We start from the raw sequence: 23,299 nt of genomic DNA, 5'->3' as shown, positions 1-23,299 counted from the left end.
ATGTGTGCAAATTTTTTAATATATGTATTTTTTAAGCGAACATTTGTAACTCGAATTTTGCCTCTGGGGGGTCCCTGGAACTAGATGTTTTGAGATGGGGGTCCGTGGTCAAATACATATCATTTTGGGGGTCCTTGACATGTAAAAGTTTGAGCACCACTGACTTAGAAAAACACTTTAAAAAAAAAAAAACATTGAAGGATTTGAAATATTCAAAGAATAACAGATCTACAAGCTCGCAGTGCGGCACTCGGTGCCGCGCTGTGAGCTTGTATATCTGCTATTTTTCAATAGCTAAAGCAACAAAATAACGCAGTGAATCCTTGTACCCAGGGCCCAGAATTTGGTGCGACACCCCTGCTGCTACTGTGCACAGAGCCTGTTCTTTCTCCCGGCTGCAGCCAGCATTCTTTGGTTATAATTCCGACTGGCTTCTGTTGTTTTTCCCCTTTGTCCTCCCTGCTCTATTAAATTATGACATTAATGCATTTTGCATTGTGTTATTTACATTATGGTAGTGAGGCAGGGCCGCTCGGGGCGACGAAAGCTCGAATTTGTTTGCGTCTTTCTCCACAGGACAAAAGGCATTATTATACGCGGCAGAGTGCAACAGGGACGGAAATGTATGAGAGAGAAAATGGCAAAGAATAGTAAAAGGCCGGGAAGCCGGTGAAGCATGGTGTGAAGAAGGAAGGAAGGAAGGCATTGGAGCAAACTCAGACAACTAAAGACTAGTTTTAATAACAGCGTGCAGGCAAGTAACGTGACAACGTTTCAATGTCAATACAAGCCTGGAACCAGACCAATCAGCCTGGGCAAAAAAAAAACTTGCCCTTGGCGAATATGGGTCTGGCCCTGCTCAATTGTGATTGCATTTCCTCTCCCCCAAAATTTGGGGGACCAATCAGGGCCCAGCGTTGGACTGATCTAACCAATCGTGTCCAGAGCCATTTTTTTAACCCACCCCTTGGAAATTAAAATTCTGCTTGCTTCCAGACTAATATCCGATACGCAGTGAGGAATTAGTATGAGCAACACCAGACTATGTCAATACCACCAGGTCATCATTTGTTCCAGTTCAAGCCTGATGTCTGTCAAGGGGAAATCCCGCTCTTTCGATGTGTCATTCTTTCGACAACTAGAGTCGGCAGGTTAGCTACTCACCCGCGTCACGGTTACTGAGGTTAGGGTTAGGTTTACTGTAGGCATAGAGGTTAACATTCAGAGATACTTCAGAGCTACTCACCAGTGTCGGCAGGTTAGCTTTTCACCAGGTTAACATTCACCCACGTCGAAAGAATGGACCGAACAGATGCTACAGTATGTCGCAATATCGACACGCTCCCGTCTGTTAGCTCAGCTGGTCTTTGCCTTTTGCACTTCTTTCACCAGTTGAAGCAAATGAAACATAACTCATTCTGGGCGATGCCCGTAGAAACCGTGGATTTCCCGCTGTACCGCGGTGCCATGCCCGTCGAACCCGGAAGTTTAATTAGCTTTAATCATTATGAAAGGATTAAAAGTATTATCGCAAATTTTCGCTGATTCTGGCTCTTTAGGCCCGCCCCCCCTAACTGTATCCGGTAATTTCCGGTCTGGACCGGATCTAGCTCTCCGTATCCTGTCTGAGCCTGGGCCATAGTCCCGCGTTTGGAAACTTTGATCCAGTCTCTACACGCCTGGATTATGATCCCCGCACATATCGTGCGTTTTGTGCGCGAACGTGTCCACTTGTTACCATAGCGCACAGTTGGCTTTTTACAATGCTTTTTCATGTAAACACTGGTGGATAAGCAGGAATACAGCGTGGCAACGGATATGTCTATTTCAATGGGGGTTTTTTTATTCGAAAGCTTGTCACCGAGTCTACAGTCTACTAGATGAGTCGCGCACAGATTGTGCACGATGCGTGCGCGTGCCCACGTTAAAAGGTAAGGACAATTTGGCAGCTGCTTACTAGAGCTATGTTTAAAATGGCAGCAAAATTGTTAACATCTCCACACTGGCCTGGGAACACCTGGGGATCCCCAAGGGGGAAGTGGAATGTTTTGCTCAGGAGAGGGAACACTGGAAATCTCTTTTGGAACAGTTACTTTGATAGCGCCGCCCATGGCTGCTGTGGTGACTACGTGTTGCGTTCTGTCGGTGTTGTTTTGTGTTTGTCTGGTTTTGTTTTTGTTTGTTATATGTGAAAAAATGATTTGAATGCAAAAATGTAGTATGCCAAAGCAAATTCCTATGTGTATTACACAATGGTTAATAAAGTAATCTGAATCTGAATCTGAATCTGAATACTCTCGGATAAAGGCCTGACTATACATTGACCGAAACCTAACTTTTTGGTCAAAAGGTCTAGTTCGACTACATAATGACAAAAAAAAAAAGCATTAGACCGAATTAAGAGTTTGGAAATCTGCTTGTCGGAAAGTCCAACTCACCGAACATTTTGGAGATACTATGGTAAGGCTTTAAGCGGTTGAAGATGGATGGATGGATGGAAGCAAATGAAACCGTTTGATTTCATCAGCTGTGCAAATGTAACTGGATAACCTCAAATTACTTCAAATTCAACCTTTTCGATCATTTCCAATGAATCCATTTTCATGTCAATTATACAAGGGAAATTTGCCTCTCTTAGAGTTAATTCAGTTAAATTAAAACTGACAATTTGACTGTGCCGTAACAACACCAACTAGTGGGTGAGATAGGTCATTGACTCAATGACCGGTTCTCAAAGAGTAGTCCGTTTTGCATTACAAGTGACTGAATGCAGCAACTGTGGTCATATGAATGCAGCATGTGTATCAGACAAAGTCAATCCAACCATTTTGGAAGCTATATTTAACATAGATGTATGCCAGGTGTAGGCAAAGCTTTGTGTCCGGCGAAGCTTGGCCTACATCTGGCCTACATCTTTGCACAAAGCGCCCAAAGTTTATTGTACGCCCAGGACAAGCTCTGCAAATTAACTCATAAATTGCTCACTTCACACTAACCGCTCACTTCACAGTTCACACTAGGTGTGATTTTCTTTTTATATAGGCCTCCTTCACAGATCTGGGCGCTAATTTTAACTTTCTATATTAGTTTCATAAATGAACAGCAATCCTTCCGAATGGTTTAACTAAACATGAACAGCTGCTATCCCTGTTGTGCTTGAACAAGAATAGTAATCAAATGTAACACAATATGTTTTGTCTTGAGTATTGTCAAGCCAGACCCCTTATTCCAGAACTGCAAATGTATGTGATGTGCAACACTGAACTGAAAGTGAGAAGAATGACACTTTGCGTATGGAGAGGGGCAGGAAAATGACACTTTGTGTATGGAGACAGGCAGGAATTGCAGTGACTGTGAAGCCCGATTTATACCTTGTCGTATGATGGCGTCACGTACTGAAAACAGCTGATCTATATAAGCTCACAATGTGTCACAGCGAATGACTGGGACTGAGATATAGCCTACTGTATATAGAGATGTGAGATATGCGGTACTGTATAAACGAATAACGCCATGTTGAATTTCACACACCAACATTATGGCTGTAACCCGTCACTTGTCTATTTTAATCACGCTGGCGCATGCACGCTACGTGTTAAAGATTTGTCATGCACAGAGGTTAGAGGACTCACGGAAATCCGCAAGGCATCGTCTGTTGCTTTTGTTTTGAGACGGAGTTGGAACCGTTGTTTTCAGAGACTGAATGACTTGGTTAGATACTTGGCGTTAACTAGTTATGAGAGTTAAGTAAAGTACCAGTTGATATAAATTTGCCTCCGTCATCCATTACAGGGGTAATACGTTACAGCAGTGGTTCTCAACCTGTGGGTCGGGACCCCCAGGGATGTCCCCAAATTATTTTAGGGAGGGGGTCCCCAGATGATTAACCTAATGTGCAACATTGTTTTCTCTCTCAACATAAAGTTTAAGGGTATCTGCACATTTCTAAAGGGACAATTCCAGGACTTTTTAATACCTCTAAAATGACAAATTAAACAATGGTCAAATTGTCAAACATTAGAGGCAGAAAGTGTGAAAATAGACGATCTACATGCTCACAACGCCAATATAATGCCTCAACTCTTAGCGCTCGTAGGGTGGGGAGTCCCCAGTTAAAATATGATTATTTTGGGGGTCTGAAAAGGTTGAGAACCACTGTGTTACAGCATGGAGTTGCGTGAAATCAATGCATTCATGGATTATCTTTAAGTATCAACAAAACGTAACCTCTTGTATGATGGCTTTTACCCAGATGCAAACGGTGAAACATTGTATGCGTGCGTGCGTGAGTGCATGGGTGAAATACCACTGAATATAATGACATGATGTATTCTACAGTAGATCATTACGACTGCACTTGAAGGTGCATAGCCTGAGCGTCGGGATTGACCTTGTAGCGTAGCCGCAATAAGACTGATAACCACCAGTCAATGGATGCTCATTAATGCAAACTCAAATAAGAAAGAACATCATAATTGAGGCCTCGCATTCGATGCATTCGATGGGAGTCAGGGGTGTCGCTCCAAATTCTGGGCCCTGGGTACAAGGATTCACTGCGGGCCCCCCATGAATGTTCTTCATAGGGGGAGGGGGTTTAACCCATTTAGACCGGGAACGCATTATTATGCATTATTTTGTGATTTAACTATTGAAAAATAGCAGAGCTGCGAGCTTGTAGATTAGCCATTTTTGAAACATTTTGTGCAAGTCTTTGAATATTTCAAATCCTTCAAAGATTAAAAAAAAAAAATATGTTTCTATGTCAGTGGTGCTCAAACTTTTTCATGCCACGGACCCCCATCTAAAATATTTAGTTCCAGGGACCCCCCAGAAGCAAAATTTTAGTTACAAATGTTCGCTTAAAAAATATACATTCAATGATTCGCTCACATTTTCACGACTTTTCACAAATAGCAGATCTACAAGCTTGCAGCGCGGCACTCGGTGCCATGTTGAGAGCATGCATATCTGCTATTTTCCAATAGCTAAAGTATAAAATAATTAAGGCCCCTCCACCTTGGGCCCTAGTAACTCAGTCCCACTCCCCCCCCCCCCCCCCCCTTGTGACGCCCCTGATACAATGCATTCGATGGGAGTCAATAAAGGTTCAACGCCACAGCGCTCCATAATGTGTGCGAGAGATTCTCAATGAGATATGATATGACAGGCTGAAATATAAAGAGAGATAAAGAAGCAATTCCCATCAGCCAAGAGAAGGATTATAATCTTCTCTACGGTTTATTCACTCCATTTGTCAAGAGCCTCAGGACAAAAAAAGTTCAATTTGATCGCAAGCCTGATTAGGTGGCTAATGTACTTCACGAGATCAAAAGGAAAAAAAGGGTGCTTGACGCCTAAACAGTTTGTGCGCAAATAATATATTGGTGAGCAGGAAAAGTCACAGGTTATTTCCTAGGGAGACCCAGGGGATCTGTTTACTGCAAGAAAACAGGCTAATTAACTACTGTTAGCGCCACGGAGGAACTACGCGGCACTCTAGGCTCACACCATAAACAAAAAATATACCCAAGAGGTGAGCGAGCTGTTGATATTTTGCTGATGTGCTTGATTTAACAACAAATTACAGATGAAAAATCAGCACGGCGGGCTTAGCCAGTGGTGGGAAAAGTATTCACGTTTTATTTACAGTACAGTATGTAAAAGTATCGATACTGCAATGTAGAAATACTCTGTTACAAGTAGAAGTCCGGGAATTCAAAATTTACTTGAGTAAAAGTATTGCTTTAAAAATGTACTTAAAGTTCCAAAAGTCGAAAGTGCTAATTGTGCAGAATGTCCCATTTCACGAGTTCCGAGTTCAAAATGAATAAAACATCTTTTGAAAATAGACAATCTACAAGCTCACAACACGGCGCAATCTGACACGTTGTGATCTTGTACATCGCCTAGCATCAAATAGCTACAGTTTTTGGGGGGTTTTGTAATGATAATCAAAATCTACAACTAGAAAGTAGATTTAGTAACTAAAGTTTTCAAAGAATTCTAGTTGAGTCACATTTGCAATAGTTGTCTCTGAGATGTAATGGAGCAAAAGCAAAAGTATTGAAAATTGGAAATACTCAAGTAAAGTAAAAATATATGACAAAATTGTTCTTAAGTACAGTACTTGAGTACATCTAATTAAGGCTGGCCATACACTAACAGATAATCTGGCCCGACTGAATCGGGTAGAATTAAACACTACAGGATCATTTTTTCTGATTCTCTGACCAGATAATCTAAACGGGCTCACACTTGTCGTTTTGAACAGTCGGGCGCTCCGCACGCTACAGGATTCTATTCAGATTGAGTCGGGCCTGAACAATGCAATAATACATAATATAATGAATACAAAATGTCACAGGGCTGTTCTGAGAGCTTCGCCTTGCAACACACGCACGCACACGCACACACAAACACATTAACGTATTATCCACACAACACACCATCGCATCGCTTCGCGCAATGGAGGAAAAAAAGGCTTCAATAAGGAATTTGTGTCCCATTTTGACGATGAGTTCACTTTGACACGTTTCCATCCATGCCTCTGTTCCTCTCTCTGACTTTTATACCCTCTCTCTCCGCTGCTAAACTGGTCTGCGTGCTGTCTGCTTCTCATGGTGCCTGATTTATGATTAGTCGTATGACTGTGTGGCGCACGGAACAGTAGATTTCCAAGATCAAACTGTGTCCCTCCACGCTACGTTGTAGGGTTTGTAGATCAGGCAGTGGGTGTGTACTTGCAAGAGCAACATATAGCGAGTCAGTCAGTCACCCGTGCGCTGTTCCCATGCTGGTAGTGACTATTTCTGCTGATATAAAACAAACCTGTATTGAGTTTTAATTCCCATCGCAAGCAATCATGATACAACCTGGGCGGATGGATGTGGACGGTATGAAAAGTGGCTGCGTGCGCGCGCCTGTACATGTGTGTGAGTGAGAGAGAGAGGGAGGGAGGGAGAGATGGAGAGAGAGAAAAAGAGAGAGAGAGATCTGTCGATCAGCAGCTGTCTTTCTCTTGGTCACCCGCTGCTGTTCCAGACGAGGGATCCCAGAAAAATATCAAACATGTTTGAAAAGAGTCCGAGCCACTCGGCGGTGCTCAGATTGAATCCGTGAGCCCTCACGCTAGAAGACATTTATGCCCGATAGTCGGGCCCGTTTCAGTCCGAGGCAGCCCGATTGTCGGGAGGGTAATTAAAATGGCCGATTGTCGGCTAGTCTGCTGCCGGCTTAAGTTATTTTCCACCACCAGGATTTATAGTCTCTTCATTTTCCCTCAAAAACGATTAAATTAAATGGTGCGCCTGCTTTTCTGACAAAGGAACGGCTGTTACACAGGAACTATAGTCAGCCATTTCTTACGCCGCTCACCGCAGGCTGTCAAGACGAACAACACAGCACTGCTCCTGCTGTGTGTCTTCAGCGTGTGTTACAAACTCACAAACTCCACCACCCAAAAAAGTGGTCACGTCAAGGTCCCCCAAATTGACACTTATTAGCCCGTGGACCCCCTTTTGAAAAGATATGCCGGGGATCCCCTTAAGAGAAGATTTTTACGGCTCTAGCTGTTATTCCCAATCATTTTAATTTCAAGGACCCCCAGTTTGACATGCATTTTAGGCTATCTACCCCCATTTAGTGGCATTTCTATCTCTGGGACCCCAATTTATATTATACAATTCAATGTTGATTTAACTCTGAGGGTGTACAAATGGAACCAAATGGACCCGTTAGGGTCCAATAAATGGTAAATGGTGCATTTACTGTATAGGGCGCCTTTATCCAAGGCGCTTGTACATAGATTGTGCATTTCATTCACCCATTCACACACACATTCATACACCGATGCCGGAGGAAACCATGCAAGGCACCAACCTGCTCACTGGGAGCAACTAGGAGTTCAGCGTCTTGCTCAAGGACTCTTCGACACTAACTCTGGGGGAGCCTGGGATCGAACTGGGAACGATTTCTATACCCCTGAGCCACCCCTAACAAGAGCTTGTGACTAAATAACTACATTGGATCCGTTTTTTTCCCTCTCCGTTTCCTGAAAAGTAACAGTTTTGGACATACGCGCTTTATGTGTGTGCGTGCATTTTGACACTGCATGGCGGGTGTTTGTGTGTGGCTCACACAGCCCCGGGGCTCAAGGCTTAGAGAGAGCTTGTTTTCCTGTCTGAGCCCTGAAAAACACGGACGGGGACAAAAGCCGAAAGAACAAGAAAAACAAAAATAAATGTGCATTTCATCCGTAAATAACCGTGCTTGTTTTACTCACACCGGTACGTGTACTAATGTACACTGATAATTCTACATTGATGTACACTCTGCTTATTGCTTAGCCCCCCGAGCATTGTACTACCCCCCTCCAATCTTGTAAATTACTCACTGCACATTACCCTTTGAAAGAGGTTTGAAAGGAGGCTTTAAGTGTCTCACTTAGTTTTATATCTGCTTATTTGTTCCCACTTTTATGTTTTGTTGCAATGCAGTATCATGGCACGAGGCGTTTTGTGTGCTTGTAGATTGGCTATTTTCACTACTTTAAATGATTTTAAAATGATAAATACAAAACGACCGGTTTTGGACATACTGTACAAGGTTTCCAACCGACAACAACGATATTGTATTCAGACATGGAACATGTCAGACCAACATGTCGCTGCTTGTTCTTGGCTATTCTAGCTGAACCGCACGCTGCTCTCTGCCTGCACACCTGGTGCGACGACATCCCTCAAGCTCTGCGTGATGTCTCAGCACGAGAGCTGTCCTAACCGAGCTACAGAGCACAGAGTATAGTAAAGCTCAATTAGACTTGGGAATAGAGGACACAGACAAGCTCTCACCTCACGCACGCACACCTCCCACCCACCCACTAAAAGTTCTCTGAATTGCCAGAGAATTGACACTGCCAAAGACATCGTGATCAAGAGCTGCCAGCCGGCAAATTGGTGCTGTGGGAACCAACACACGGGCACCGGTCACAAGGACGTCCCACACTACTGTAACTAGTCTCACATATTGCCAGACAACTACTCCACAATCTCCGAATGCTATATAGAGTCTGGAACTATACCAATACCTCCTGAAATCCGAGTAACGGAAGCTGGCATTTAAGCTCACGAAAATATATTTTAAAATGTAATTTTTGATAAGCAGTAATATATATCATCATTGTCGGGTGAAAACCTTGTATGTCCAAACCCGTTCGTTTTGCATTTTTAATTTTAAAAACGATTTAAACTAGTGAAAACAGACGATCTACAAGCACACAACGCGGACTAACATACGCGGACATACTCAAGAATTATGCCCTACAACCCCTACAACCCCACCCGTTCACTCAGATCAGCCAACACAGGGAGGCTGACAGAACCCTCGCTAAAAGCCCCAGGACAAAAATCCACTCATCCTAGACAATTTGCCTTCCTGGCACCCAAACTGTGGAATAAACTCCCTGTCGCACTTAGAACAACAGACTCACTCCCTAGCTTCCGCCGTGGACTGAAAACTCCACCTAAACCCATAGCACTACTGTAACACTCAATGACCATACATGAAGCTAGTTAGCATTTTTTTGGTTTTTAGAAACTCATTTTTACTGATTAGGTGCATGGTCTACCTATGTTATTGTTTTTTTTTTTTCTAGATTAATATTCCTATGCATTTGTTATATTGTTGTTGATGTTCTGACATATTATCTTGCTTATTATAGTGATGTATTATCTGCTTATTGTAAGTCGCTTTGGATTAAAAGCGTCTGCTAAATGCCTAAACTGAAAACTGTAAACTATGCAGGAGCGCACAACACCGACGAGCAGCCAGATGTGTGGAGAACAAGGGATGACTGGAAGCGACGACAGAGGGCTCATCTTAGGACGACCTAGAGAGAAATTGGCTATTAGTCTGGCCACAAGCAACATGTGTCCTCACATTGACGAAGGCGGTAACTAAAGACTTTCGGAAGCGCGGTGGCTGATGGATTAATGACACAGACAGGGGGGGACCACTTCAGAGCTACGGATAGTGTTTATTGTGACGCTTCGATGGACAGCCACCGCTTTGGCAAAATGGCCGCCCCCTCCCCGTCCTCACAAATTACCGTCCGTCTGTTTCGCTTGCAGAGAGTAGTTCTTTTTGCACATTTGGCGTATGCAAATGTGGCTGTTCTCGCCGTGGGACCCGGTGGTGGGCAGCTGAGAGAGCTTGTTGACTCACGCTTGGTTGGCGGTGTTTTATGAGACAGAGGTTCAATGGGCCGTTAATCACCCAGGCTGGTAAGACAACAGCAGATAGGGTTGAGCAAGGCCAGGCAAGGCAAAGTTAAACGCATGGACCCTTGTGTCCCTATCCTGGGGCAAATATTCACCAAAAACAGGCCTACCGGATCTACACACGAGTTGTAGATCAGCTATATGTATTGTGGAGGGGGGGAAATATAGACCCTTGGGGGATAGAGGCCAGTGAATAACTGGATTTAAGTAGTTAACTTGAAATTACTGAAAAGGCAGCTAAAATCTAAGTGTTACGGCTGATAGTAACCCCAATAGTTAAACAGCCGGTAGGCTAAGATTAAAAGACTGTGACGCGCACCTAAAAAACACTCACATCCACAAAATCGCTCATACGTTTAAAAATGCTTTTACTTAGAATTTTCAGTGACACCAATTATTACAATAATGCGATCAAAATATGCAATAAATATGTGTGTGAAAATGAATTAGCAGTGAGCAAAATTACAACAATGAAAGCGTGATTAATAGCTATGAAAGTGCGTGTGCGGTCAACAAAAGTGTGTCTCCCCCAGCTCACCCTACCTCCAAGGACACAACCAGACTTGAAGGTGAGCATGGGAGAACTGTCTTTTGTAACTTCTGAGGCCACCTACAGACACACTCCCACGAAATGAGATGCCAATGGGTGCCTCCACCAATAGCCGATCAATTAGTGCCCAAATACCATTTAACCCAGTTTGGCTGCTACACTAAGTATGCACAACCCGTTGTACCCATGGTATACCCATTCTCACATAACCTGTTGTACCAGTCTGTCTGCCAGTGTTCCATTTATGCCCATATATTGACATCCCTGAGGTCATCTCGCCCTTACATGAGCATAAATAATGGTCGGATCGGCAGATCTAGACAACCAGATCTCCATACAAGATGCCCAAACGTGGGCCTATCGTCCGGATCAAACCGACTTGACGCCAGGCACTGCACTCCCTCGGGTCCCCGGCTGCGACACGCGTGGCACTTTTGAGGTCGATCGATTGGACAGTTCCCGAGATAGGCGAAGGACAGTTAGGCACGTCGTGCACGCCATGCACACAGATCTTCCGTTAGGATGGCATGGAGCAATCCATCTATCCGTTTGAATTGCAGTGCTCGCGCCCCATGGGACAAAGCCTAAGTCGATCAATAGATCATTTTTACCAAAAAAAAAAAAAACATATAAAAAAAGATTTGTCAAGTGCATTTCGTCACTGTCGGGCAGAAACCTTGTATCTCTGAGTTTCAAATTTGTATGTTTTTTCACCAAGTAAAGCCCTGCTTCATCATACAAGGCCGTCGCACAAACAGTAGTGAAAACAGCAGATCTAAAAGCGGTGCGAGGCGTTGTGTGCTTGTAGATCTGCTGTTTTCACTAGTTTAGTTCATTTTTAAAATGATAAATACGAAACGAACGGTCTTGGACACACAAGGTTTTCACCCGACAACGACGATTCGTCTATTTTTCCCCCCCGTCAACCTCTTCAGATCCCGTCTGGCCCCAGAGAGCTGTCACCGACTGGTGTTATGTCTTCCACGACGACCGTCAGCCCCCTTGAGAGCCATCTCCAAATTCAAGGACGAGACCCAGACACAGTGTAGAGCCCTACGCAGCAAATCCCCGTAATGGTGCGGACGATAACCACTTCATGGTGTTTAACCAGCGGCCCCTGAGGACCCATATTCTCTCTCACTCTTATATCCCGCTGTCCATTCTATTTCCTCACCCCGTCTGTCTTGGTTTCTGTTGCCCCTTCATTTGTTTCTGTAGTCCTAAAAGGGAGACGAGTGCACGGCACTCGTTCTATTACAAAAGTCTCATTACAAACTCCACTCCGTCTATTGACTCGTCGCGGCGAGCTCTGAGCTTGTACTGTAGACCATCTATTTTCACTGTACACGACTTTCAAATGCTTACACCTGCCATGTTTATGGGAACCAACAAAAGTGTTTCAATTTGTCTGATTGGCGTAGAACATTAGTTCTCTGCCAGTCAGACAAATTGAAACTTGTGAATTCATTGTACAACAACTTAAGCTAATGGTCAAGTTTGCTGATGACATGGCCAATAGTTGATTGAGGAATATGGGGAAGCGGAGCAGAAAGCACACACAACATCGATGGCATAGACTCTACGCCACATATGTCAAACTCAAGGCCCGGGTGCAAAATCAGGGCCGTGAATGATTTATCTTTGGCTCGCGGGATGATATTTAATTACTGTTAGAACTGACCCTCTCGTATGTTGCACGCACCACCATAATACTACAAGTCCCACAATGCTCTCCGAGTGCATTGTCGCATGCCTACATGTTCACGGATGTAAAGGGCATTTTTGCATTTATTAGGGGCCATATTTGAGTTTTGAGTTTTCACTTGAAATTACTGATGGAGCCATAAGAAAATATTACAACTGATTTTGTGATTTTATGTTTTACTTAATTCATGTAATGATTAATGTGCAATAGTATAGGCCGTGTTAGGTCCAGGTTCAATGCGTGCTATCATTTTGATATGTTTTAAATGAACATTGAACTAGTCCGGCCCTCCACTTGCACCATTTTTAAAAATGTGTCCCCCTGCTCTACGCCATAGAGAGTAGAGAGGATCAGCAACTTCAGATTCCTCAGCATCCACATCACTGAGAAAGAACAGATTCTCTCCATCCAGGACACATAATGACAGATCTGTGTCAGCAATACCCACAGGCTTATTAAAGATTCTCTGCACCCCAAACCACGGACTGTTTCAGATGCTAACGGCGGGCAAGTGGCTTCGTAGTCACAGCGCCACTGGCAGTAGATTGATAAACAGCTTCTTTGCCAGACAATCAGGCTTACGAACATATTATGCCAGGAAAAAAAAATAAAAAATAAACTTAATTGGGAAGACACCAACTGCCTTGGGTCATGGGCAGCCTGTATGTTAAAAAATGCCAAGGACACTGGCACATTTCACTTTAAAGGTTCTAGAAACGCACAGGCATAGAATTCAGAAAGCCTATTTATAGTCTAGGGTGGAGTAATAAACTTGCACATACCGTAGCATCTTCTAGCACCTTACATGCTATAGGACCAATAAACAAACTTAATTTCGCTTAATACTGTTGCTATTCTGATTATTCCTTCTTTCCCCCTTGTCATGTTTATTATTATTATTTGTAGTACTATTAATTACAGTACTATTGAATATTATTATTATTATTATTAGTAGTAATAGTAGTAGTAGTAGTAGTAGTAGTAGTAGTTGCAACCACAGGTCGCAGTTTTGTATGTGAAACGGCACATCATGTCTCCCGTCCGTCTGTCTATGGGAATGCCCATATATGGAGGCCACATCGGCCACATAACGAATCCATATATGGCCACGACAGCACATATCTGTGTGCCCGGTTCTACAGACAGGCATCTCCATGTCTGGGCATAACAGGGTTTGTATGTATGATGTCAGATGTCATAGAGATCAGAGGACCTTCACATAAACAAATAACTGCATGTTTGGGCTCTCACAGCATATCTACAGTACATAGATCTCCATATATGGGTACGAGGGGTCTCCATATATGGGTAACTGGTCCGATATACATAACTGGTCAGATGGCCAAGACATTGCACGACCTCGCTTGTCGCTCTGAGGCGTAGCAGTAGTAGTAGTATTGCTACTACAATGTCTGAGGAACCAGACCAAAATAAATGTAATCTCATGTACCCAATACAAGCTATAACAATAAACCTTGAAGTTTAAGTGGTTAGAGGGCAAAAAACGCCACACCAGAGAACTACCTAGTTCTAAAGCTCTGCAGCTGCCAATTACAGTCTGTCAATTCAATTCCCAGCGATTCTTTCAGCGGCGACACAGCGTCGGGGAGATGCCAAGTGCCTTTTAACCACGGCTATCATTTCAAGAGGGATCACCCACACAGGGCGTTTTAAAAGCAGAGGGGTAAAAAGGTGCCTCCGTGAAAGGACAGCCATCACGGTCCCAGTGAAAGTCAAGTGTACCCAAGATGATTTTCTCCGCCGCCAGCCACTTGGCAGTTTGAGGGACAATGAGCGGGGAGCGAGGGAGAGGAACACAGTGGAAAGAACAGCGAGGGTGGAGAGATTAGCCGTTATTATCTTTCAAAAAATAATTTTACCCCCTTGGATTCCACAATGTCAGATTTTATACTACTGTAGGATATTTATTGGCTCGGGATACTGCACACATATTACCCTGTTCCTAGAATGGCAACATCTGCTGAAAAAGGGAATTCTTGGTGAAGGTGAGGGGAAGAGGCAGGCATGAGTGCTTGCTGTTGTGAACTGTGATAAAATGGAATACAACCACCTTAAGGATTATTAACCATCATACGTTTCCTGCACTATCTGTAACGAGTGGAAAATATAAATGGAGCTACACATTTGAAATCTGAGGCTTTTTGTAAACCATTTGAAACTGTTTTGGGAATCGTCCCAAAGGTGTACAGACTAAAATGTTAAATGGACTGCATTTACTGTATATAGCGCTTTTCTGCAAATCGCTTTACAATGTACAGTACTTCTCATTCACCCATTCACACACTGAGTGATGGCGGAGGATACCATGATGCAAGGCATCAACCTACTGTAGATTAGGGGTTCAGTGTCTTGCTCAAGGACACGCAGCCAGGAGGAGCCGGGAATTGAACCGGCCGCTCTGCCACCTGAGCCACCCCTTGAGGTGATTGCAAAATCCTGAAAGATTACTGCATGTTTTTGTGAGGGTATCTACCCTAGGAGACAGGGGGAGAACATGCAAACTCCACACAGAAAGGCCCTATCGCCAAGCCCACCTAGGGTAGAATTGAATTGAATTGAATTGAATTGAATTGAATTGAATGCTGCCTGGCCTTTGTCGGGTTTTATGGCCTCCGGTCCACTGTTGTTCGGCATGCAGGTGGATTTCCACTCGGCAGCACACACAGGTTCTTCTCTCGCTGTGCGTTGTCAAAACAGAACTTCAGCCTTGAGAGTGAACTAAAATGCTGCTGCTGCTACTGCTCTGAACAAAAGCCATAGTGATACACGCTTGCATGGAACATTCCTTTAAACGGTGAATTTCGAAAGGTAGTTCTTGGTTGAGTCTTTCAAAGACGTGAGAATGGATAATGCGCTGAAAGTGCTGTACTGGTGTGAACTCCAAACTTCTGATTCCGTTAGATGGAGAGGGAGAATAATGCAAAATGGCTGACAAATAGTTGTCATACAGAAAGAGATGGATGGATGGAGAGTTACAATCCGACAACTATTCATTCTGAGAAGACTTTATGGACACAACAAATAGCTTCTTAGCATCTTCTGGTATTTGTTGAGCCACGCGCAAATCTAGTCTGTTTGTCTGCACAGTGCACACACATGCATGCACGTGTGTACATACAGACGTGGCTAAAAGTATTGGCAAACAGGCAAACTCATTGGTAAAACAGAAATAAAAAATCTTCCAGAAGCTTGGAAAATGAAAACATATTTTGCATCAACATACAATATTTGGTTTGCTGAGGAATACAACATAAAACTACAATAAATACAGAATCCTAGCTCATTCTACATAGATATTTGCATAAATACTTAAAGGGATATTCCACTTTCAACAGGGAAACAGCTTATCGGCCTCTCTCCACATACACACCCATTTTAACTTCAAACTCCCTAACCCTCATTTTAAACATGACAGATTCATTAAAAACACACATTATTTTTTTCTGGTGACTCAATAGTGTGTGCCAGCGGCTACGTCATTGTAGTCCTTAGCGGCCATTTCTTGGGACAAAACACAGGTGTTTCAATTGTTTGATTGCATAGAACTAATGCTATAGTCTAATCAGAACACCTGTGTAAGGCTGTGTTGTCCCAAGAAATGGCCGTTCTTAGAACTACATCTGGCACACCCTATATACGTTCCTAATACGTGAGCAGGCATGTTGTGTATCATAGTAAGCTATTCAGAGCTTTTTGCGTGGACTCCTAAAGACAAACGGTGGACTCAACATTGATTGAGTCAAATTCAACAACACAGTCATGTTAAATTTATGTTATTTACAGTACAGAAGGAAAGAGTCACGCAAATCCCTGCAACTACTGCAGTCAACCAACCATCTCTGCAGCACAGACAAGCTTGTTGGGGGTTTAGTCCAACCAGATCCAGACTCATTAAATGAAGTCTACAAACTTTGTAAACACGCTGTCAGAGACTGGGGATCATGTCGCTTGGCAAGTTGCTGGTCCGGTCTAGAGCGGATACGGTAGAGCGGATACGGTAGAGCGGATACGGTAGAGCGGATAGAGGAGAGAGAAAGAGAGAGGGTGTGCGTGTGCGTGTGTGTGTGTGTGTGTGTGTGTGTGTGTGTGTGTGTGTGTGTGTGTGTGTGTGTGTGTGTGTGTGTGTGTGCGCGCGTGTATTTTCAAATGATCAGACACGGAAAGTGGACTCCAGAACAAGGCTTTTTTCCCTCAACGTGTTGGTCCCAGCATACATCATTTAACTATAGTTACTTGGTTACATTTGAAATGATTTTGATGATCATTGTTACTGGGTGAAAAATAATATATGAATCATGATTGGGTTTTAGATTAGTGTTATTGGAATTTAGGAAAGCCTCCTGTGGACAGGTGATGAAAACTAGCACTTTGTGCTAAAGTATATTCACTGTAATCAATGCACCTGGTTTGTCCAATGTAATTCACCCTTTGTCAGCATTCTGATTGGTCCCTGACTGACCAACCAGCAGGCCCTATCTGCCTTGTCCCACCCTGGTTCCGCCTTTTTTATGTTGAATTTGCTAAAACATATTTTTTGGAGAAATAAAAACATTTAAAAACACGCCCAGTGACTATACTGCACCTGAGAGGCCCCTTTTTACTGAAACAAAGTTTAAAATTAGAATTGAATACACAAAATAACAATAAGAAGCAACTGAATTTCTATGGTAGTGGATGGAGAGAAAGGACATTTGTCCCACCAGGACACAGCAACCAATGGGTGCGAAGAGAGGTGGGACAACGGGCGGGACTTGACAAAGGGTGAATTGTGATGTCCATGTCAAATAAGTAAACATAACATAATGGGATAATAGTTGACTACTTTTTGGGAGTGGTAGATGACTAGGCCTACTACAACGCATCAGTCGTGAAAGGCCCACTAGGGTGTATTGCCTATACTGCGATGAGATGAGAAAACAATTCCTGTCAGTGAATGGAACAGAAAGAAATCCTCCTTACCTTTGAGGTCCAGGTTTCGGGCTCCATTGGAGTGCTGCGTAACGGTGCGCGAGTCGATCTTGAGCGTGTGGACGTTGTTGGCGTCCCGGGACACCACCACGTTGTGCCACTGGTTGTCGTTGAGCGGCTTGTCCGAGTTGCCCTTCATCAGAGACGGCCCGTTGCCAAGGTCAAAGACGTAGTGGACGTAGCTGTGAAGAAAAGACAGACGGCACGGTCAGGGGTCATCAATTATGTCCGTACACAGACAAATGTGTCCTGTTAGTAAGGGGAAAATAAGAAAATCTGCGAAGTAAATCGTTACCAAGAAATTTCTTCACCAATGTGTTTCTAAAGGTGTGTAATAACATGTACTAAAAGGTTGAAATTCAACTCCTGGGGGAAACCTCATAAAAAAATGATTTGTGTTTGTGTCCCATTACTTTACTATACAGGAAAGAAATACAAAAAATAAATATGCTTTAAGTAGCATGTGCGGGGTCAAACTATGGGTTTTTCATGATGCTGAATCCATTGCAAGCATTTGTTTTGCACAAAAAACATTCTGTGGGCTACAAATGATTCATCACTAAACCATCGTTTTGTGGGTCCGTTTTAGCCCAAGGAATATTTTTCATGCAAAACAAATGCTTGCAATTGATTCAGCATCATGAAAAACCCCTAGTTTGACCCCTCACATGCTACTTAAAGCGTATTTATTTTGTGTACAAATGGAACCAAATAGACCTGTAAGGGTCCATTTGGTCCCATTTCCACACACTAGACTAAAATGTTAGAGAGGGACTAGTGGAGAAGAGATCCAGTAGAACTACTGTAAAAGGCAGTTACGTCATTTATGTTTGGTTGCGCTCGGGTGTTGCACTCTGAAAATAGCAGATCTACTGTATTAGCTTTGCCTGGTTAATAAACCAGACCGAACACAACAACACCCCCTGGCGGTAGTGGTGTTGTAGTACGGTCTGGCACCGATCCATTGAGATTTTATTTCCTCAAACAGCTTCAAGGGTTGGCCAATCAGGGTTGTATGCTTGGGGCACGTGGTTTCTGTAAGATTGGGGCACGTGGTTTGAGGCAAACCCCAGAAATGAAAACTCTTCCTGAAATCCCAGACTCTCTTCCCAAAACGAAGTGTGTGATAGAGGCTGGCAACGCCAGGCAAGTATTAGCTAGTACTGTAGCTAGGCCTGTCAAAATACATTTCTGTCGACAAAATCAACTGTAGGTTTAGTCAACTAAAATCTTATGATATTTAGTTGACTAAAACATTTCAGATGACTTAAAATATGACTAAATGAGGTTTTATTCAAAAGACTGTGACTAAACTAAATCAAAATGAGCTGCTGTCAAAATCAACACTGCAGGCTAATCAGGACCTGGGTTGTTAAGTAGGCGTGCATGCGTTCATAATGAGACAACCATTTATTGGAGTCACGTTGTATGTGTCTTTTAATGGGAGGGATAATCTTAAAATCTTTTGCACACTACACACAGGGCTTTCTTTTCCATAATCACCAATCAAGATATTAGTGTGGTACGATGCGTCCAAAAAAGAGCTCCCGTAGGATTTTCGTGCCAAAATTGATTTTTTTGCAGAACTTGGTTCTATAGAGTCCAAACTATGAGAAAATGATGGGTGTATAATTTTCCGGACCCCCACCCCCTTTCTGGGGGTCATCTAGTTTGGGACCTCCCAGATCAGTTAATGTCAAATTGTCTTAATATTAGAGTTGTTTTGTAGGTTTTAAAACATTCTGAGTTCATTTATTACACTTTTGAGGCAGCCAGAATAACCTTTCTGACTTTTGTTTGGGGTCTTTCCTCACCTGGGACCCCCGGAATGACCCCTGTGCCTATCTCAGTAATCGTTCTGCTCCTGCTCCAGAACAATGTCATATTAGGACATAATTGAAGCATAAAAGTCGTTGTAGCTGGGCTCTGAAAACTAAAATGAGTAGTAGCAAATACCAGGGGTCTTCCACAGGGGGTTCGGGACCCCTAGGGGGTCCTCAGAGTTACTACAAAGTGTAATTCTAAGGATTTTTTTGCTAAAATGTATTGTTCTGCTGCTTTGGCTTTTATAGGGACCAAACTGTCAGAAAATGATGCGTATCACATTTTTCCGACCCCTGCCTCTGGGGGGTCATCTATTTTAGGGCCTCCCAGAACAGTACACCAGCCAGTTAATGTCCAATTTTCATAATATTAGAGTTGTTTTGTAGGATTTTAAACATTCTAAGTTCATATATTGCACTTTTGAAGCAGCCAGAATAACCTTTCTGACTTTTGTTTAGGGTCTCTCCTCACCTGGGACCCCCGGAATGACCCCTGTGCCTAGCTCACTACTCATTACAGTCCTTGCTCTGTTTCTGCTCCAGAACAGTGTCAAATTAGATCATAATTAAAGCATAAAAACTTTTGTAGCTGGGTTCTGACAACAAAGAAAATTAGTAGCTAATACCAGGGGTCTTCCACAGGGGGTCCGGGACCCCCAGATGTCATCAAAGTTACTGCAGGGGGGCAGCCAAATGGTTATTTCAGCAACCATTTCTGCAATGTGCTAACTATTTTTGAATATTATTCTCCTTGGTTTATGAAGTGTACTTGATGGTTTATGGACAGATGGCCAATTCTTGGCTATCTGGCCAGTGATGTATATCGGACCAGTTACCTATATATGGAGACCCCTGGTACCCATGGAGATCCATGTACTGATGGTACATCCCTTTTATGCCCATACATGGAGATCCCTGTCTGAAGTTCTCTGAACCAGCCCTACAGATATGGGCTGTCTTCCTCCATATATGGGCATTCCCATATGTTAGATATGGGCTTAATATTGATGACATCAGGGATCTCCATATATGGGCATAAAAGGGATTATGTTAGAGTGGTTACCATGACATCACAACATACCGTACAATCAATTTTATGCCCATACATGGAGATCCCTATCTGAACCAGCCACACAGATATGGGCCATGTCTTGGCCATCTGGCCAGTGATGTATATCGATGACATCAGGGATCTTCATGGGCATAAACAGGAATTCTGGGGAATGCCCCTACATGTACTTTTACATTTAAATAGGTCACCTGTGATATAACCTGTGATGTCACAGTGATGTGTCAGGGGAACCACAGTGTCAGGTGTGACCTTCAGACAGACAGATAGACAGAGATACGCAGACAATATGTGCCGGTTTTCGTAGTAAACTTGCGACCATAGGTCGCAATAACAGTTATGATTCACAGGTGTTACTGCAGGTATTACAAGAAAGTATTGCAACTTCTCACTTTGGCCACGTAGAAAAACATGTCCATTACACAGTCATGTTGAATGTCCTGCCTAATAGTGTTGACAGTTTCCACCATATACTTTGCAGAGAGTAGTGCATGGCAGGTTATTGCTTGAGCATGCAGCTGCACTGTGTCTTGCAACCTGTTTTGCAGCCACATTTGATGAGCTCAAGTATTGCCTTTGGAGTAGGGAGGGCAAGACACCTAACTGGAACATACCTTGGCGAGGGTTCCATTCCTCCTGAGACTGGGAGGTTGGGGTTCGATCCCCAGCTGGGTCATACTAAAGATTCTGAAAATGGGACCTCAGCATCAAAGGCTGGATTGGGCTATGTCCCTGTGACAAACTATTATCATGTCCACTGTCTAGGGGTACTTGTACATCAAGCTGCCTCACTCTACAGAAACAGGACATAGGCTCCTGCCCTATGAGCCTCAGGGCTGGGCAAGGCACTTACAACCATCAACATTGGAGTCATTGGAGCACTTTGGTCCAACAGCCCTTCATCTGCGATAACTCATATGGGATGGGATTTCAGTCAAAGAACTTGGAGCTGCACTGCTACCACATATCCTCAATGCCAACTACATCACAATGCAGTATAAATGATACCTGACAAATTGCCCTGAACTTCCACCAATTGAAGAAAATGGATGGAATTCAGAGAGTGGAGGGTATGTTCCAGTCAAATGTCTTGGCTGACTGGGAGGTTGGGGTGACCAGAGATTTGGCTGGCCCCCTGTAGTAACTCTGAGGATCCCTGGGGGTCTCAGACCCCCTGTGGAAGACCCCTGGTATTAGCTACTAATTTGTTTTGTCAGAGCCCAGCTACAAAAGCTTTTATGCTTTAATCATGATCTAATTTGACACTGTTCTGGAGCAGAAACAGAGCAAGGACTGTAATGAGTACTGAGATAGGCACAGGGGTCATTCTGGGGGTCCCAGGTGAGGAAAGAAAGGTTATTCTGGCTGCTTCAAAAGTGCAATATATGAACTTAGAATGTTTTAAAACTTACAAAACAACAAGTATTATGAAAATTGGACATTACATGGCTGGTGTACTGTTCTGGGAGGCCCTAAAATAGATGACCCCCCAGAAAGGGGGCAGGGGTCGAAAAAATGTGATACGCATCATTTCCTGACAGTTTGGTCCCTATAAAAGCCAAAGCAGCAGAACAATACATTTTAGCAAAAAATTCCCTAGAATTACACTTTGTAGTAACTCTGAGGACCCCCTAGGGGTCCCGAACCCCCTGTGGAAGACCCCTGGTATTTGCTACTACTCATTTTAGTTTTCAGAGCCCAGCTACAAAGACTTTTATGCTTCAATTATGTCCTAATATGACATTGTTCTGGAGCAGGAGCAGAACGATTACTGAGATAGGCACAGGGGTCATTCCGGGGGTCCCAGGTGAGGAAAGACCCCAACCAAAAGTCAGAAAGGTTATTCTGGCTGCTTCAAAAGTGTAATAAATGAATTCAGAATGTTTTAAAACCTACAAAACAACTCTAATATTAAGAAAATTGGACATTAACTGGCTGGCGTACTGTTCTGGGAGGTCCTAAAATAGATGACCCCCAGAAAGGGGGTGGGGGTCCGGAAAATTATACACCCATCATTTTCTCATAGTTTGGACTCTATAGAGCCAAGTCCTGCAAAAAAATCAATTTTGGCACAAAAATCCTACGGAAGTACACATCGTACCACACTAGATGGGTGAGAGTGTCAAGGTGATGCAGATTTGGACTCTCACTTCAGAAATGAAATACCTCTCCTTCATGTTCCACAGTATATCATTCCCCACCATCTGGTGATATCTGCTTTAACTCTGATGCTGCACTTTTAAATGGCTCTGGGTAAGAGCATCTGCTAAATGACTAGATTGTAAAAAAAAATGTAAATGATTATAGAGTCGACACTCGACGCTCTCGCAGCCTATCCCTTTGTCAGAGCGAGGTGATTGAGGACAGGACGACATCGCTACCTCCTGCGCTCCCTTCTCTGCTCGATTTCATTGTTCCCCAGTTTACATCCCCCGCTTTCTCTCTCTCTGTCTGTCTGTCTGTCTGTCTGTCTGTCTGTCTGTCTGTGTGCAGGGGTGTCGCACCAAATTCTGGGCCCTGGGTACAAGGATTCACTGTGGGGCCCCTGTGTTTTTTTAACAATTGAAAAATAGCAGATATACAAGCTCACAGCACGGCACCGAGTGCCGCGCTGCAAGCTTGTAGACCTGCTATTTTTGAAAAATCGTGAAAATCTTTGAATATCTCAAATTCTTCTAAGGTTTTTTTGAAAAAAAACCTATGTTTCTATGTCAGTGGTGCTCAAACTTTTTCATGTGTATTTGGCCACGGACCCCCATCTCAAAATATTTAGTTCCAGGGACCCCCCCAGAAGCAAAATTTGAGTTACAAATGTTGGCTTAAAAAAATACATATATTCAAAGATTTGCACACATTTTCACGACTTTTCAAAAATAGCAGATCACC

General features: G+C 43.3%; 1 protein-coding gene across 1 annotated transcript in view; it reads right to left on the bottom strand.

The window, feature by feature from the left end:
• Positions 1-23,299, bottom strand: part of nrxn2b (neurexin 2b) — a gene marked incomplete at its 3' end in the record, with an annotated part of 1,346,377 nt that overhangs the window by 634,161 nt on the left and 688,917 nt on the right. Inside the window, exon 13 of the mRNA XM_080741211.1 lies at positions 17,513-17,703. Coding sequence (XP_080597337.1) covers positions 17,513-17,703 — 191 coding nt within the window. The remainder of the gene's footprint in view (positions 1-17,512; positions 17,704-23,299) is intronic.

Source organism: Nannobrachium achirus, assembly GCF_963921795.1.
Source record: "Nannobrachium achirus genome assembly, chromosome: 14".
Classification (NCBI taxonomy): Eukaryota; Metazoa; Chordata; class Actinopteri; order Myctophiformes; family Myctophidae; genus Nannobrachium; species Nannobrachium achirus.
The sequence above is the reverse complement of the archived record's forward strand: the minus strand, read 5'-3'. Positions and strand labels throughout refer to the sequence as shown.